This window comes from Channa argus, chromosome 12 (assembly GCF_033026475.1).
Source record: "Channa argus isolate prfri chromosome 12, Channa argus male v1.0, whole genome shotgun sequence".
Lineage (NCBI taxonomy): Eukaryota > Metazoa > Chordata > Actinopteri > Anabantiformes > Channidae > Channa > Channa argus.
The window spans coordinates 6,592,437-6,609,904 of NC_090208.1; the positions used below are offsets into that span (position 1 = coordinate 6,592,437).

Below are 17,468 nucleotides of genomic sequence, written 5' to 3' on the forward strand. Positions count from 1 at the left end.
TTAAGTTTCCTTTTGTGTCAAAGCTGGCTTTGTAGCTGCGTACTCCCACACAGTGAAACAGTAAGATAACAAACAAGACCATCTTGAAAACAAATCACCATCGTGTTGGTGAGTTTGGCAGCTATGACAGACAACAATGTTCCTGTTGCCACAGAGTATGTAAATATCACTTCCTGGAATTCTCAGAGCCCAGCTTTTGCTGACTACTTTGTACAGTGTATTTTAACACACAGTTTATGTCGTGTACAGCAGCATTTCTTTATGCACTGATGATCTCTGAGAGTGGAAGTGAAATCTTGTTTCAGGAGCTCGGACTGATGATTGAGCTGAACCAGAACTCTGCAGCATCAACCTGCGGTGGGAAACACAACTTAATTTAAATATCTTAAACTTAAGCTGAATAATTTACACAAATCATTATGTTGTGTTATTGCTCACCATATTTCAGGTAAACCTCGAGAATGTGACTGGTTTACACCTCCCCAGGAGCAGTACATGAATCTGACCAGGGGGGAGCAAAACAGTGGGACACACACTCAGACATCTGTGGCTGTGAGTATGTGTGTGTAAATATTTGCTAAATTATTTTAGGGACTTGACAAGAAAATTACTATGAAGTGTCAAAATAATTTATACGACATGACCCTTAACAGAGTTGAAGGTGAGGCTCTATGCAGACAACATTATTCTTTTCTGATTAGGTCTGAGACTTCAATCCTTGCACTGATCTCTGTCATAGATGCTTTTGGTTAATGGTACTAAAAAAAACTATGATAAATCTTAAATCTTTCACTCAGACAGTGGGCTTACACATTTAAGTATTAAAACCTCTGCCAATTTCTCTGCTGATATGAACTTCATTTGGCCACAGGTATTTGTGCTTTTATGAGGGATCTGACTATCTGGCCAGAGCTGCCTCGTGCCTGACTGGGTAGAGTCAACCTGATCAAGATGAATGTTCTGGCAAGGATACTATATCCAGTGCAAATGCTCCCTTTGAAATCAGTTTCTTTCTGATATTAAAAAGTTATAAATGTATCTGGCCAGGTGAGAAACTGCATCCTAAATCACCACTGCAATTGCTAAATGAGTGGAGGGTCGGACAGTTTCCAAACCTGTCTATTTTACCACTGGGCCTCCGTGTATGGTGTCACTGGCTGAAACACTTTCTGGGCAAGAGTTTAAATTATTGCTTAGTATTGTTACCTATGAAATACCCCTGCTCCCAGTAGACGTAAGAAAGGAGTCCAGTATTACTTAGTACAATTCAAATATGGATGATTGAAATATAATAAACAGTTTAACAGAATGTCGGTACAGAATCCGGCACAACATAGACCTCAGCCTCTATGAGTTTTACCCTGACATTTCTCGCCCCTGTGTGAAGTGTAACTAACACCTGGGATCTTACTTACACTGTATTTGGCAACACTCTTTAATGTTTAGGTTTAGGGAGATAATCTCATAAGAACTTAATTTTATTCTTAAGAAAGACATAAAGTTTGATCCAGGGTGGGGATCTCTCTGGGGATGAACAAGCTATGACAAACATTTGGCAAAAACCATTGCACAAAATTCTGGCAAAGACGAGTTTTATTTCCGTGGATTAAGACCAGACCATGTACTATCAAACCAGTGGAAAAGTAAATATTCAAATGCCTGGAACCACTGAGCTCAGCGGAGAAGAAGAATGGAAACCTTGTAGTTTTCCCCAAACTCTTTTGCTATAGGTGACTGGTTCTCATTTTTTGTTTGTTTGATATGGAAAATCTAATAAAATATTGTTTTTAAAAAAAACAATTTTAGTTTTAAGATTAAGGTTAGATTTGGGCAAATAGTGTTTAGGGTCATGGTTGAAGTCACCATAAGACGATGTTTAATGTTTGATGTCCTCAGACTCCATGTGTGGGTAAAGTTTCCCTTGAAGCCAATTTGTTCCCTTTCTGACACAATCAGTGTTAAATGTAGCTGAGAGTCTGAGTGAGTCACTGCCCTAAGGATTTGTGTGTGTGTGTGTGTGTGTGTATACTGTAGTGTATTGTACCTCTCTGTCTAACAAATGTCTCTTTCTGTTAATGTAGCACTTTATTATTTTAAAACTGCTTCTACTATTTCCTTTAAACTAGTATTTTTTATTACAACAGCTAGTATTTCTACTACTACTGTTTTTAACATGGCTGCTTCTTCTCCTACTTCGTCTATTAGAACTGCTGATAATACTTCCTACTTCCTGCCTCTTTTGTGGCAACAACTACTATAAGTACTGTTATCGATGCTGTGCATAGAAATGCTCCTACTACTTCTGCAGCTTCTACCAACTACTACAGCTGCTGTTACAATAGCTACACTACTAATAGCAAATATTCTCCTGTTTCTGCAATACTGATACAGTACTAATTGTCCACAAATGCAGAACATTGATCTGGATGAAGTGCAGGATCAATGCAGTATTTTTTATTAGAGACCTGATAACCCTAGGTAAAATGCAGTACTACTGCAGTATTTTAAATCTCTATCAAACACAAGAGAATTTTCTACTACTTCTACCAAAACAAGTACATGTTCTTCTATGAAAGCTACTGTAAGTTCTACTACTACTACATCTACAACAACCACTACTGCAGTTTTAAAAACCAAACATAAAAATATTGAGTACATGTTCTAAGGAATCAGTAGTGTTTTACTGAACGGACAGTCTATAAATAGTCAGCAGTTGTAAAAAAGTACCTTTACTACCCATGATTCATCTCTGCTCTCCCTGCAGTCGTCCGTACATCCTCTTGTCCCTCTCCTACTCTACAGTGACAGACACGTCCCTCCATCCTGCCCATTCACTCGACCAATCATGTCCACTGCTGCTACACAGACCAACACCCACTCCAAATTCCACCCCTGTTACCATGACAACATCACCACCACGTGAGTTTGTAATGAGGTTCAGGTGACACTGTAGTAAAAGCACTACTTGTAATACTGCAGTTAAAGTTACCACAGCTGCTGCTACTGACACTGAAAACTCTAAGTATTGTTACTGCTAAACCTAGAAACACTACAACAATTACTATTCGTGTTACTACATTGGGTGCACCTATCACAGCTGTGATTAAAAGTACTTTTCATGTCTTTGCAGTGTGACTACAGTATATGTAACATGATACAATGGTACAGATGAACTGCAGTACAACCCTAGTGTTTTAATACTGAAATAGAAAATTGATCTGGAGGAACCGAAGTACTATTGAATTAGTTGAAACCCAACAGGACATAATTCTTTTCCTGACCAGGTTCGAGGTCTGTTACACAATAATCAATTAGACCTGATACCTGATGTGGATGAGCGCTCACTCTCTCCCATTATGCCCCCATTTGTTGTACATGTCTCTCGCCCTAAGAAGACAGCCAGTGCAGGTGAAGAAGCCCCTGAATGCCTTCATGCTCTACATGAAGGGGACGAGACACCAAGTACTGCAGGAGGGACGAGAGCGAGAGAGTGCCGCTATCAACCGCATCCTGGGACGCAGGGTGAGAATACAAACAGTTTCCATTCAACTTTATCTACAAAAATGTAGATTAATAAAGAACGATAGCCATTCACAGAACAATCATTGCAAAAACACTAAGAAAGGCCCTATAAGACACATCAATTACACATTCTTAATGATTAGAAAGGAAAAATAGTTTTTATTGTTTACATTTTAATTTTGTGTATCAAGACACATTTCACAATTCCCAAAGCTATATATATATATATATATATATATATATAAAACCCTCCCCCTTTCCATTATGATGTTTGGAGCAGTGGAATTTGTTCCCCAACTTCTTTCGTATGTAGAATGTTTGATTCTGTCTGATATAACTTAGATATAAACCGGTGTTTGTCTCTCACAGTGGCATGGTCTGTCCCACTCTGAACAGTCCAAATACTATGATTTGGCACAGAAGGAGAGGCTGCTCCACATGCAGCTTTATCCTGGATGGTCCGCCAGAGATAACTACGTATGTACAGTTCATTCAATACTACAGTGTATACTGTACATAATCAAAAACCAAAACTTTTTTTCCGTTTCTTCCCAGGGTAAAAGGAAGAGGAAAAAAAGCCAGCAGCCTTTAGGAAACCGTTCCAGGCTGAAATAAAAGAACAGGATTCTTTCTGGTTTTTCTGATGAACAAGTCACATTCCTTAGTCCTTTCAGCTAAATGATAAAAACAGAATTTGCAGGTCTTCTTGCTCGTTTATTTCAGTATTAAGAAGTATAAGATGTAATCAACCAACATGTTGAATAGGTTTCTATATTTAACTGCTCAGTTGTATGTGATTATTCATGCAATTTAGTTTTTCAGCTTTTTTCTACATTTTATTTTAGATTTGCACATTCAAAATTATCAAAAGACTGGTGTGTGCATCTGTAATAACAGATTAGCACTAAACACCACGATTCTGACTATTATAGTGAGAAGTATTCTGTATTATATGACTTACTGAAAAACTGTGGAACAATAACATTTGAATAAAAAACATTTTGGAATATATCTATATCACTATTAGGGTAACTATTACAACTAAGTAAAATACTTAAATACAAGTTTGTTTGTTTTTTGTGCTTTTGGCTTTACTAAATACATGTAACAGTTCAACAACAGCAATGTAAGAAATAGCGTCTAATAGCTAAAATAAACTGATGGAAAACACAACAAAGAAACAACATGTTACTTATTCTTTTACTTACAACATAAATCCTTAATACAGGCTTTAAGTGAAAACTGTTTTCTTATCAAAGCAAAAACTCGACTGACATTTTAAGAAAATCAATTAGCAAGATAACAGGTAACACTAATGAAATTCATCAGATAATTAACTTTAAATCTGCACCATTTATGAGGGACCTCTGGTTTAGTCAAAAATTACAGTTCTTTCACAGATTCATTTCATTTTGCATGAATAAATGAAAAAGTACATTAAAAGAAGGAAAAAAAAAAGCTCGGTGTCTAAATACTATACATATTTGGAACTATACATATTTGGAAAATATAACTTAAACAATATTCAAGTACAGAAAGACATACAGCAAAATTTATCAACTGATATTCATGTACTTCCACTTGGATAAAGACCAAACTGCAGGTTGCACTGGGAATATTTAGTCATTAGCCTATTTAGCTTTGATCCTGAACGTCTTGCTAGCTGACAAACCAAAACAGCAACACATTGTTTAAGCGTCAACATTCTCAAGGTTTACTTTTCTTGTTTGCCCACATCTGTAATCGCTGCAAACACAAACCGTTATCTGTGTTTAGCATACAGAGCTAACATGTGACTACTGCACTGCACTCTCGCATACTTTTACATCCAAAATGATGACGAAATTTACATGGCACGGAAAATCAGTTTTAGCGTTGGTCCTGAATTTCTAGTTAGCTTAAGTTAGCTAGCATTAGTCACCAAAACAATCCTTTCCTCAGTTCTTTCTTCATTCTCACAAAGCCAAAAAGCACAACTGATGCTCACTTTGCTCAGAAATCTGTCTTACAAACCAAAAGAGCAATAAATTATCCAAGCAGCCCGAACTGGTTTGATTTTCAAGTTGGCGTGTTGCCGTTTGCTAAAATTGGAATTTTAGTTTGGTCAACATTGCGTATTTGTAGCTATTGCACTCAACTTAATGCCATTACTTTCCCGTGTTATGTAGATATTAGTATTAACATGTGTATAGCAGAATGAGTTAGCATGCTGCTAACTAAAACAATTCTACTTTACTCATTCTGGTGAAGATGTTAGCTTTAGCTATAGGTAATTCGCAATTTGGCGTCAAGCCACGACTCTTACAAACCAACCAGTCAAGCGTCAGCACTTTAAACAGCACTCAACTCAAAGAGAAATCCAGTTAGCACAGGGAAGCTCCCAACTCTCCGGTCTGCTTAGTTTAGTCTTTAGTGACACTAGCAAGATAAAGGTAACAGTTTACCTTTGGTTCTAAATCTCCAGCAACGCACAAACTAGCCACTCAAGTTTTTAACACTTTCTTGTGTGTTGAAAAATGCTTAGTTAGTCTTCAATGTATAGAAAATCTTACATTTCCTTTTAGATTTGATTGCATTACTCATAAAAATAACTAACTGCACCCATTTCAGAGACAGACTTGTTTGGCACAACAAATTACAAACTTTGTTTTAACAACACATTCGTGGTGAATAAATCCAGATATGTGTCAAGTGGAAGGCACAAATCATTGGCAGAGACAGAAAGCTGCTTTTATCTTTTTCAGCCACTGAGAAAAAAATATATAGATTAACTGCAAAAGTAAATACATTCACTACTACTTAGCATTTCGCTTGCAAGTAGGACAGTTTGCTTGTTTTTTTTTTTTTTTTCAGCCAAATACCCCAAACTACATTTCAAAACTTTGCGGGACCAGCTGAATTCACATTCTTATTATTTTAAATCGTCCATTTTTGAATGACGAACTGAACCGTTGGATCACTTCTTGGTTTATTATCGCTTCGCATGGACATTGTGTAGTTGCACTGCGATGTCAGAAAAAAAGGGTTTGTTTTAGAGACTTATTGGAGGCTTGTGAGCAAACACCACGAGGCAGTGACGTGAAACTGATTTCTTAGGCACATGTGTCTTTAATTCACGCTCTTCTTTTGCTTACAGTGAGCATTGGAAGTTGACCATACGGCTTATTTATTCACAGCTACACATTTCACAGGCACTGGAATATTAATGTTCTGACTTTAATGACGCAAACATAGCAATACACCCATTGGTGCTTCCTCCTCCGCAAACATAAGGAGAGAGGTGGAAATGCTCGTTTCTAATAAATAAATTCCTCGTCAGTCCATCCCCATCATTCCGTCTGTCTGTATCAGACAGGTTAGGTTGGCCCTGGTCTCCATCCCCTCAGCTACCTCGTCAATCATCCCTCCCACCCTCCACCTGACTGTATCTCTGTCTGCGGCGTGAACGAAGGGCCAGGGGCCATTCGAACATGATGGGAACAGTTGTCTGGACATTCTTCTCAAGGAAGTTGAAGATCCTGTTCCACCACGTCCTTGACAGGTAGTTGTTTGAAGCCTGACGCAGTGACTAATCAGAAATACACACAAAAAAAAAATACATAAAAAAAAATTACAAAACCAAATAATTTCAACTAAAAATGCCACATTTTCCACTAGTTTTAATGTGAATTTAAATTGTCTTTATACATCTTATAATAAACTGATCAAAATAGCAAAATGGAATTGTATGTTAATAAATTATGTATATAAAGTTTATTATCCTTTATTAAACCTTATGAAAAACAGGTTGTCAACTAATTTTTTTCTTTGTTTTCAAATTTTTTTTGAAAGAACTTTTCTGTCGTATGTTATTTACATACAAACAGTATATACATCTCTTTGTTTCAAGAAGGATCAACCCAGTATTAACGGCTACTTTAAGATAGGTCATTCAGGTCCATTCACCCAACTTGACTTTGCCAAGTAAGTGAGCTTACGCAGTATAAGGTGAAAGAAGAGACTAAATAAAAGGAACAGACCTGATAAAATTTGCTGAGAATCCACACAAACAAATATTAGTTCAAATTTACTAACACACAGTAACCGTTCTAACAGAAGGTGGGTTAAGGTCCAGAGTGTGTGTCCACCTACGGGTGTATTGGCCATGGTGTGGTACCACCAGAAGATCCTGGTGGTGACAAAGTAAGCAATCACCACATCAACGCTGTAGTGCTCGTGGCCTATCAGAATGAAGAGGACCCCTGAGGCACTGAGAACCCAGCAGAGCCAGTGATACCACCACATCCACCGAGGAGAGTCTGTACATCCAAAAATTAAACATTTCATTATAATTTGTTATTTTTAATTAAAAAAAAACTCCTCTTCCAAGTAAACAAAAAGTTTGCACTCCCAAATTTACAGGATTTTTTGGGGGTTTGTCAAAAATGTGCATTCGGGTGCACAAACTACCCTTTTTTGGTAAGAACGTAAATTGATTACAACCTTTGAAATAATTTACCCCTGCAGAGTTGTCAAATTGTTTGCAAAGAAAAAGCAGTTTGCTACTTGATATTTGTCTATGCACGTCAGTTCATCATGTAGCTATTGTGATTTCAGTTAAACAAAGCTAAGCTGAACAAATCATTTCAAATATTATTCAATGCATGTCAGTGATTGACAAATATGACCTTGTATATCTGTGCTTCGTTCTGAGCATTTAGAAATCTACTGCAACATGGAGGCCTTCTTTAGAGAAGAAATAATGTAGGAAGAAATATATTTAAAAAGTTTACTGAAGTAATCATCAACTAAGAAAGGCAACAAGTTGGTACAGTGAAAAGTGCTGCACTGAATTTAGACTGTAAATAATAAAAGGAACCATGTATGAGAAAGGAGTGAATGCGTGACGAAAACTGTGTTTACTCACACTCTCTGATAAAGAGGTAGGACAGAGTCAACATGACGGTGTGACCGCTGTACAGGAAGTCTCCACACATCAAATGGGAACCAGTCAAAGACAAACCTGAGCACAAGACAGCAGGAGGTTTAAGTTGAAAAAAGCAAAATATGAATGTATATTAATAAATCTAAATATAAACAAGAGGTTGTACCACAGTCATAATGCTTTTCAACATGAATAAAAAAGAAAACTAAATATTTTAGAAACAAATACTTTTTTTTTTTTTTTTACTTCTGTAATTACCTGGAGTTTCTTTTTATGCTACTTGGGAAACCCCCCCCCCAAAAAAAATACAATACTGAAAAAACAAACATTTCTTACAGAACAGTTTCCTGTTTGATATTATTACTACAACAGGAAAGAGGTTTACATTGTAGAGTTGTTGAATAAGAGCCCAGACATCAACCAAATAAAGAATTTTTGCTTAAAACTTAAAAAGTACTGGTAACTCACGATTCCCCATGCAACCAGACATAAGATTAAGTGGTCTCACAAAGAAAAGCGGGTAGATTTTGCCTCCGGATGTTCAAAAGATGATTGAGACCTTACCACACAAGCTACTAAATACTGACTTTGGAACGAATATGCAAGAAACTATTTTATTACATACAAGTCTGAACTGTATGCAGTCACAAAACACACACACATAACATTACAATGTCCCGATGGAAAATGTCCCACATAGTAAATATAAAGTTGTCACATCTGGTATTTCTCAGTTTTGCAATCTGGAGAATAATAATTTTCTTTAAATTACATGTTCTATGGTTATTGATGCATCACTAAACTGCAGTGAGTTATAAAACCCCATGTTGACAAAATGCACACGAACTTGCAGGTGGAACTTAATGCACCTGAAGTGCAGATTGGAAATGTTATCAACCACCATCCATCTGACAGTACGTCAGACACTTTGAGCAGACGTCTGAAGTGGCTAACAAACAGCTAATTCTGCTCTCTGTGTGTTCAGGCAGGGTTACACCTTCTATTTCATCTATTACATCATTTCCTTCCTTAGACATGTACACACATCTCTACGAAGACGCTGCTCAGAAACCAGTCTATTTATTTACAGTAGGAAAAACTAAATGAAATTATGTGCAATTACCTGTAAATTTGTATTAAATAAGATCAGATTCTCAGTCTAGTTGCATGTAAAGATCAATTTTGACTATTTTTATCAATTTGAACACAAGCCACTGTATTTTATTCCTGCATTCAAGCATTCATTATGCAGTTTAGCAAATAAGTGAACCCCGGCCTAATGACAACCTATTCTCTGAACTCATTCAGTTTAAATGTACGGGTATATTGTACACGTTAAAACACTTCGTCTATCCTTATTCAGCTCTAAAGAGTAGAATTCTTCGTTTCTGTTCTTTACAACCTAAATGACAGGTTAGTAGAAACTGGTTTGTTGGTTACCTCCTCCTGATAGCAGCCTAAGAATCCTCCATATTTTCCCCGTTGAGTCGCCATACAGCTGCACAAACAAAGAAGCATTTACAGATGAACTGCAGGAAAACAATGAGTGTAAAGCATATGTAAATTGGTGTTTGCGTACCTTTGGAGCACAGACCATGTGTTTTCCAGGCACTGGCAGGGTGGTGATGTACATGGTGACACAGCGATACATGTAGAGAGTCCCTATCAGGAAGAAACAACGACGACCAACTATAGCTCTGCAGAGAGAGGGGGAGAGAAAAAAAGAATGAGGTTTTCATCATTGTCTCTGCTGCTACATACACTGCCCAGTAAATAATTCCAGGATTGGGTTGTAGCAGCTTTTTGTAAATCAGTTGTCAAGTTTGTCTCATATGCTTTTATGCCAGCTAGTGCAGTTTCAGGTTACTAGCTGTGATTATTCATCCTGTTAACAGGCCAGGACGAACAGGAGGAGTGATTACAGCAAGAATGTCGTGGTTAAGTTGACCCTTTTTTATGACTGCTTTTCCTATTTACATTGAACAAAAGCCAGAAAGAAATAAAAAGCTGCCCCATTGTACTATTTACTTATATATAGTTGCGGAAAGCAATCAGATTTAAAAAGTTAAATTCAAAATTATGCTACAAGATAACCACATACCTGCTCACGTTTTTTTTTTTTTGTGGCTCATTAATTTATGCATCCTGACCTTATTTCCACCTTCCTTGACATTTTGTCACCTAGTGCTGCCCATGGATTTGTTGAGAATTTCCTGACTTTACTGTGTAAAGTGTCTTGATAATTTGCGCTGAGAACCGGGGCTAAAAATAATTGTAAGTATGGATTCTGTTTGCTGCAGCCAACATGATGGAACAGAAAGTGAGGACTGCTATCACATGCAGATCAGGTGAAGGCCGGAAGTAACTTAAGAGTTGTAAGGTTGACAATACAACACACAACTGGTTGGACTAGGAAAAAATAAATAAATAAAAACTGTTCCTCCTCTTTTGGCTGCCTTCTGCATAACTCTTGCTTGTCTTAGCAGTCCTTTGAGATTTTTCCTATTTCTCTGCCAAAGTCACTGTAATAAAAACAAAAACCAAAAACAAAACAGTACAACAAATTTGAGCGTCAATCATGTCATAAATCCAAAAACTAAACAGGTAGTAGTTTTTAGGACAAACATGTTTTTTAAACCCCCCGTCCCCAAATTGTCCCTCTCCTTTTACACAGGTACTGGGGTGGAATGGTTGTACTACTTTTACTACTGCTCGTGGCAGCATAAAGAAGGGTCAAAAATCACTACATGCATGTACTTTACCTTTTATACACAACAGCAAGGCAGCAAATTGGTAAATTAGACGAGCAGATTGTATTGGATTGGCATTGGAATTGGAAGACACTTATTACTGGGACTAAGATTGGGATCTCTGATCATACTTGTGTTTAAGGAAGATCCATTGGATGAGCCAGAGTCCGACCAAGATCAATCCATTGACCTCGGTGACCGTAAAAGCCCAGGGAACTCGGTCCACGTAATCAAAGAACTTGTCAGGCAGCGGAGGGTCTACAGACTTGTCCGGCACCCTCTCATGGACGACGGTTATGACAATGGTGGTGAAGATAAGGTTGAACAAGGCATAGAGCAAGGCCACGCCAGTCTTCCACCACTCATTTGGGAGGCAATTCTCCGGTTCCTCTGGCATGGCAATCTGGTTGTAGTCACAGTGTTGCCTCAGTGTGTTGCTTACAGAATGGATGTTCATTGGACAATTGATCTTCTGTTTAAAAAAATTGCAAAGTTTGCTGCGCTCATGACTGCCTTTTCCATCATGGGAGTCAGAGTGGGGCAACGGCAAGGAGGAGTGGCAAACTGAGTTACCGTTGGCAATCCTTGGAGGATCAGGGGGGCTTGTAGTGGTCACACCATCTTCCACATTAAGGCAAATATCTGTCACTGCCATTGATCCACTCGCTGGGTTGTTAAAAAGATCACTTGAGCCAACACACACACAATAAAAAAAAAAAAAAAAAAGACAAGTAGTTAATAAACAACTATTAGTATGGAGTCATTTGTTCTGTTCAGGATTTGGATCATAGGTTTCAGAGTCATTGATCAATGATCGGATTAACACAAGCATCCAAGCCAGCGAGTTTGCAGAGCAAGATGGTGACTGGGGGATATGGTCCAGTCAGGATGGTTCAGCAAAAACCTGAAAAACCACAGAATAATTTTTTCAGTAAACTCCCATTAAACAAAATCACAGCTTATGTGGAAATAAACAAGTACCTTTTACCTCCTATTCTATTCAGTTCTGCTGAAATGTATTAAACCAACTTAAAATAAAAAAGAAAAACTCTTACAATCCAATTTAGTGTCGTACATCTTCACTCTAAATTGCCTTTTTGTGCGAATGTTTGCCTGTATGTGTCTCTCTGTGTTGACCCTGAAACAGACAGGAGACCTGTCCAGGGTGAACCTGCCTCTCGCCCTACGACAGATTGCAGGGTTTGATGCAATATTTAGGCCTATATATTGTACAGGACAATATTTTTGTTTTACTACTACTTTTATCTATTTTATCATTAAACCCTACCTTATTGTTTATTTCCTTTTTACCACTGTCATTGGACTTTCATATTGAAACCCCCACCCCACTGTATCTCAGAAGTTAGTTGTTAGGCTGCATATGAACCCATCTTCTTTTAAAATTAAGTGTCTACAATTTTACTGTCAATTTAAATCTCAGTGGGTTTTCAACTTTAAATCTCCATAATTACAATAAGACTATAGGGTTACAAATAGAGATCTATAAATAAGTCTTTCACTGCTGCTGCTGCTGCTGCTCGGTTATTCAAAATGGATTGAAATGATCACACATTGACCTTTCTATCTTCACTGGATTACAATAGTGGCTCTGCTTTTTATTGTACCCATTGTAGTTTCTAAACTTGACTGATGATGACGACATTATATTATTATTTAAACTCAGAGTGAACAAACGTAGAACTGATTGAACCAATGCTGCAGCTTCTCTGGAGCTGGACATTTCCAATCTTAAGAGTTAATCAACTCAGAGTTAAGTTTGTTAAACCTGCTTTCTGATATACCCTCCAGGAACCTGCTGAAATTGTATACAGGAATGTTCTTATCTCTGTAGCTAACCAAGTGTATGCAATCTGACTCACACACATATAAAAATGCATGTTTGATATTAAGTAACCTAAGCAAGGCACTTCCTGGAAAATACCCACACCCACAAACATGCTGTCAATCCTACAGTACTGACACACGTGACTGAACAGAAAACAAGTCAGACAGCGTTGACATGAGATTAACATAAAGACACTTTGTGATAACCAACCAGGAGGAAAAATTCACCTGCTTAAAATAGCATTGACGATCTGAATTACTTTCTTTCATTTGTCTATTTTTGTGACGTGCATTTAATTATCCGGCTAGTAACTGCTTTACCGTGCAAACTTAACACAACTTCTTATGCTAAATATACCTTTTCATGTTTAGTAGATGTAACAAAGGAATTGTAATTGGAGTTGTTTCTTACCCTAATGCAAACATAATTTAGTTCTCAGGAACTTATGCTGCTTTTACACAGAATGGCTTTAAAACTTTATTTTCGATCATGTTGTCAGACGATTACATTTCCTGTAACCACACTCAACCACTCTAACACAATTCTGTGCTGAGGTGTGAAAGCAGTGGCTATATCGTTTGGCAGTTGCCCATTGGTAAATTCAAGGAAGTTCTGCAAAACACACCTTCGAAGACAAGAATCCTCAGAATTTTACTGTGGTCATTTGCAGGAATTTTCCTATCTCTGCAGTGCTGCATAATGCCAATTTCTGACTTTATGCTATTTTTGTATGAGCACTAAAATTCTAATAATATTTAAGACAACTTAATACTGTTGCAAATGTTATCTTGTATTAATTTAAGATAAAAATCTTGTGGTAGTCTAGACTGTTCTACCCTGTGTCCCATGTGACAATTCAAACCCACGTTAAATATCAGTGTGAGTGTGTGTGAGTGTGTGTCAGAAATGCCTCTGTGGCACAGAGCTTCACTTGTGCTCAAAAACTATTAACACTATCAGTGAACTTGTGAACGTGTTCCTTCACTACCTTAGCAGAAACACAGACTGTAGTTTATTTTGAGTTAGTCACACATACACAGACAGAAGGTCAGAAAGTGTTGAGAAATACACTACTCCAACAGGTTTTTGTTTTGGCTGTTTTCATTGGATTTGTTATATATATAGAAAAACAGGCATGTTGTGTATGTCGATGTGTATCTAGATGTTTGAGAACTTTGGTTGGTGAGGGTGTCTGTTTCCGTCTGAGGGGAAATTATAAACACGCTGTACTTTTAGACAAAGATAGCATTGAAAAGTTTAAACTGCTGCACATTCACTAAAATGTGACTCATGTCTCTCTCCCCTGCTAAATACCTCTTCTCCCTGCTGCCTCACTGACCACGCGTCAGACAAAGTGCATATATATTGGTGTGTTATGTTAACACAAACACACACACAAGTTAAACAGCTTCAAAAACTATTTGCTCCAAAGCTCTAAAGAAGGCACACAGATGTTGAAGCATCAGTTTATGTAATAAAGTCTCCACCATCAGCTGCCTCTTGGCAAGTAGTTTTCTTTGCTTATACAGCTGAGCATGTGTCTGCAGATTTGAGCGTGAAATCAATGCATAAGACAGTTTAAACAATTTATGGTCAGAAACAAATATGAGCCAGTTGTTTTAAGAAAATATCTGATTTATCCTGTGTTTGTCTCAAAATGCGATTCTTTTCTGGTTTCCATGGCCTTATACAAAACTGAATTCGTTATTTTAGGGTTTTTGAACTGTAACTGGCAATGTTTTTCTGACCAAAAGACAAAAGGATTAATCTAGAAAATAATACAGATTGATGATCCAAATGACAGCAGGCAATACTGCTATTTGTATTCAATCAACAGAAGTTGGCACCAACTATTCTGATCATAAATCATTTGAGTCATTGTTTAAAAACATAGGTTAGCTTCATTTATAAATCAAAGGAATTCTTAATGAGGTTCTAACTGCACACCTGCAGCGACCTGATCCAATTGAGATGTTTCATAATTTTTTGGGCGTATTATTGACTAGATAAAAAGCAGCAAAAGGAGCACCCACACTTTTCTGCCGAGAAGGCCATGGCTTTCAAAAATCTTAATGCAATTCTGATCTTCACATTTGCTGTGACTTGACTCTACTGGAAACTTTCACAAATTGCTGACCTATTATTGATCAATAAAAATAAACATTAGTGGTGAATGTTGGTATTTCAAATAGATGAAATCTAACTTTTCATCTAACTGACGACAGAACATACTCTAAAACCCATCTAACTTATGAAATAACTTTTTACACCAACTCATTGCAAGAAAACACCATGTAGATACATAATTACACAACTGTAATTAAATCCTATAATATCTGTAATTACTATTTTGTATAGTTAAATAAGTGTTTTTTTTACCTGTGAAGAAACTATGCTTGACTTTTGACTAAAAGCCGCAACTTTGAATGCCCAAAAACTGCATTTGACTAAAAAGAGCAAAAAAAAAAAAAAAAAAAAAAGAACTTAAAATAATTTAACTATCTATAGTTAGTTTACTAGTCTACTAGTCTACTATAACTATCTGACTTCTAAATTTTTTGTTGTTGTTTGGAGTTGTAATATTGGCACCAACATACTCCATCAAGGTCTGACATGAATTTAAGTTTTGTTTAAGCAAATTTCCATTTAAAAACCAATTTTTCTGGTCCCAGACCATAACCAAATTGACTTCTGCATGGTTCATCTGCATGTAACATCCTGTTTACAGCTACACACCATAAAAAACAGAAACCAACCCTAATCAAGTTAAGAACACAAGAATTCAATTTCCCCAAATTAGTGCTGATTCATCAACACAAGACTGACAGGAAGGGAGTCTTAGAGAGCTGCAACTAAAAAACTGCTGTCTTGGTATCACTGAGACTAAAACCAGGGCTTCTACCAAGGTTTATTTTACACAACTGTTTGTCTCTTAACTCCTAAATCCACCCTGCCACTGACATGACTCCAATTCCCGGGCGAAAGTGTCTCACCTGACAGAAACACACCATCTGACTCAGACATCAGTTCAGATTAATTGTAAATTATTAGGTAATTAAGTGATTAATTTAATACATTAGATCAGGAATTAGTGAAGAAACACAATTTTACACAGACCAAGTAACATTCTTGATATGGCTCGTTTTGCATAACTTAAAAAAAAATATCCAAAGTTATTATTATATGAAAAGAACAAAGGAGGTTTAAACAGGGCCTAAAAAATGTTTGGCCTGTGTGAAATCGACAGAGATCATTGGGACGACACCAACCGACTAAAAAGACAATACAAAATGATCCCAAATAGAGGGAAAACATCCAATTTGGAGGCAACTTCAAAAACCCATGAGCCCAAAATGACCAAAAGACCAAACCAAATATGGATGCAGAACAACTACAAAGAACACACCGTAACTGACATGAAATGACCTGGAAGAGACAAGAAAGTGACACAAAAAGGAGAAAAAACTAGCAAAAAGAGACTTTCAGCAGAGTCAAATGACAACACCACAACAAAGAAAATGACAGCAGTCACACAACCACCAAAAACCGACATCAAGTTACCTGAAAATGGCACAAGAATCAAAAACAGATGCCACATAACGAAGGCTGGTACAATGATCAAAGCCAGACTGAAAATCACCAAAAACAAAAAGAATTAAAACAGACACCTTGTGAACTGGGGGGCCTGTACAGGGGGGCGGGGCACTCATGGTGCTCAGGGTCTCACTTTCCGTGCTAATTGGCCCACCTGCACATACTACACCAAACGTAGTGTTTACAAGCTGAACGACAGGCCGAGGTAAGAAAGCCGGGACTTCAGAAACCACTCACCTGTAGGACGACGTGCGACACGTGGCTGCTTCCTGTTGCTCTCAAACTGCTAGTAAATGAATCAACAAAGTGGGTTTTTCCTCCGAGGGGATGCGAACAGACACAGACTCAACATCGTAACTGTTGGGTTTCACCAACACCCGCCAAACCCGGTCACTTTCTACCTCCAAAGAACACTTCACCTCCTCCTTCACCATCTGTCTCTCATTACCTGTTTGCGCCCTCGCGCTTTCTGCTTGTGGGCACGAGCATGTTGACTCCGCCTGTCCTCGCGCTTCCCACCAGTCACCGATTAGAATCCGTATATGGTTCGGCTTCTTCCGATGACAAGAGCGCTAGAGACGAGAGTTGCGAGAGAGAGAGAAAATAGTTCCAAGAGGTAATGAGAAAATTAGCTGCAAATTACTACTTTATATGATTTGTACAGATGTCAAACCAATTGTATGTATGCTAAAAAATTTTTTTAAAAGAAACTGCAGTTTTAAATATTTTATATCCATTATAAATATGGATTATTAAATCATAAACAGTAATGTTGCTGGTAAAACACGCCTACATTTTATCACTCAATTCCTAAATCCACTCTGCCACCGAC

General features: G+C 37.5%; 2 protein-coding genes and 1 long non-coding RNA gene across 10 annotated transcripts; 1 reads left to right on the plus strand and 2 right to left on the minus strand.

Annotated features, from left to right (window-relative positions):
* Positions 1-221: 221 nt before the first annotated feature.
* Positions 222-2,802, minus strand: LOC137137215 (uncharacterized). Its single transcript, XR_010915688.1, has 3 exons — positions 2,728-2,802; positions 439-501; positions 222-352 (listed from the first exon to the last, which is right to left on the minus strand). It is a non-coding gene; the product is annotated as an uncharacterized lncRNA (long non-coding RNA).
* LOC137137207 (transcription factor 7-like) lies at positions 235-4,473 on the plus strand. Of its 3 annotated transcripts, XM_067523173.1 has the most exons (6): positions 235-357; positions 449-552; positions 2,765-2,919; positions 3,393-3,522; positions 3,892-3,999; positions 4,078-4,473. In XM_067523173.1, exons 1-6 carry the CDS (start codon positions 237-239, stop codon positions 4,135-4,137), a joined length of 678 nt encoding a protein of 225 aa, XP_067379274.1. In that variant the 5' UTR covers positions 235-236; the 3' UTR covers positions 4,138-4,473. The 3 variants fall into 3 exon arrangements, with proteins under 3 accessions (XP_067379274.1, XP_067379272.1, XP_067379273.1); XM_067523171.1 differs by having other exon boundaries at positions 3,892-4,473; XM_067523172.1 differs by having other exon boundaries at positions 3,396-3,522; positions 3,892-4,473.
* Positions 4,474-4,708: 235 nt separating this feature from the next.
* Positions 4,709-17,208, minus strand: sgms2b (sphingomyelin synthase 2b). Of its 6 annotated transcripts, none has more exons than XM_067523158.1 (8): positions 16,874-17,078; positions 16,604-16,671; positions 11,328-11,882; positions 10,026-10,143; positions 9,887-9,944; positions 8,429-8,524; positions 7,654-7,820; positions 4,709-7,090 (listed from the first exon to the last, which is right to left on the minus strand). In XM_067523158.1, exons 3-8 carry the CDS (start codon positions 11,849-11,851, stop codon positions 6,917-6,919), a joined length of 1,137 nt encoding a protein of 378 aa, XP_067379259.1. In that variant the 5' UTR covers positions 11,852-11,882; positions 16,604-16,671; positions 16,874-17,078; the 3' UTR covers positions 4,709-6,916. The 6 variants fall into 6 exon arrangements, with proteins under 6 accessions (XP_067379259.1, XP_067379258.1, XP_067379255.1 ...); XM_067523157.1 differs by having other exon boundaries at positions 11,328-12,100; XM_067523154.1 differs by lacking the exons at positions 16,604-16,671; positions 16,874-17,078 and adding an exon at positions 17,085-17,208.
* Between the last annotated feature and the right edge of the window lie 260 nt (positions 17,209-17,468).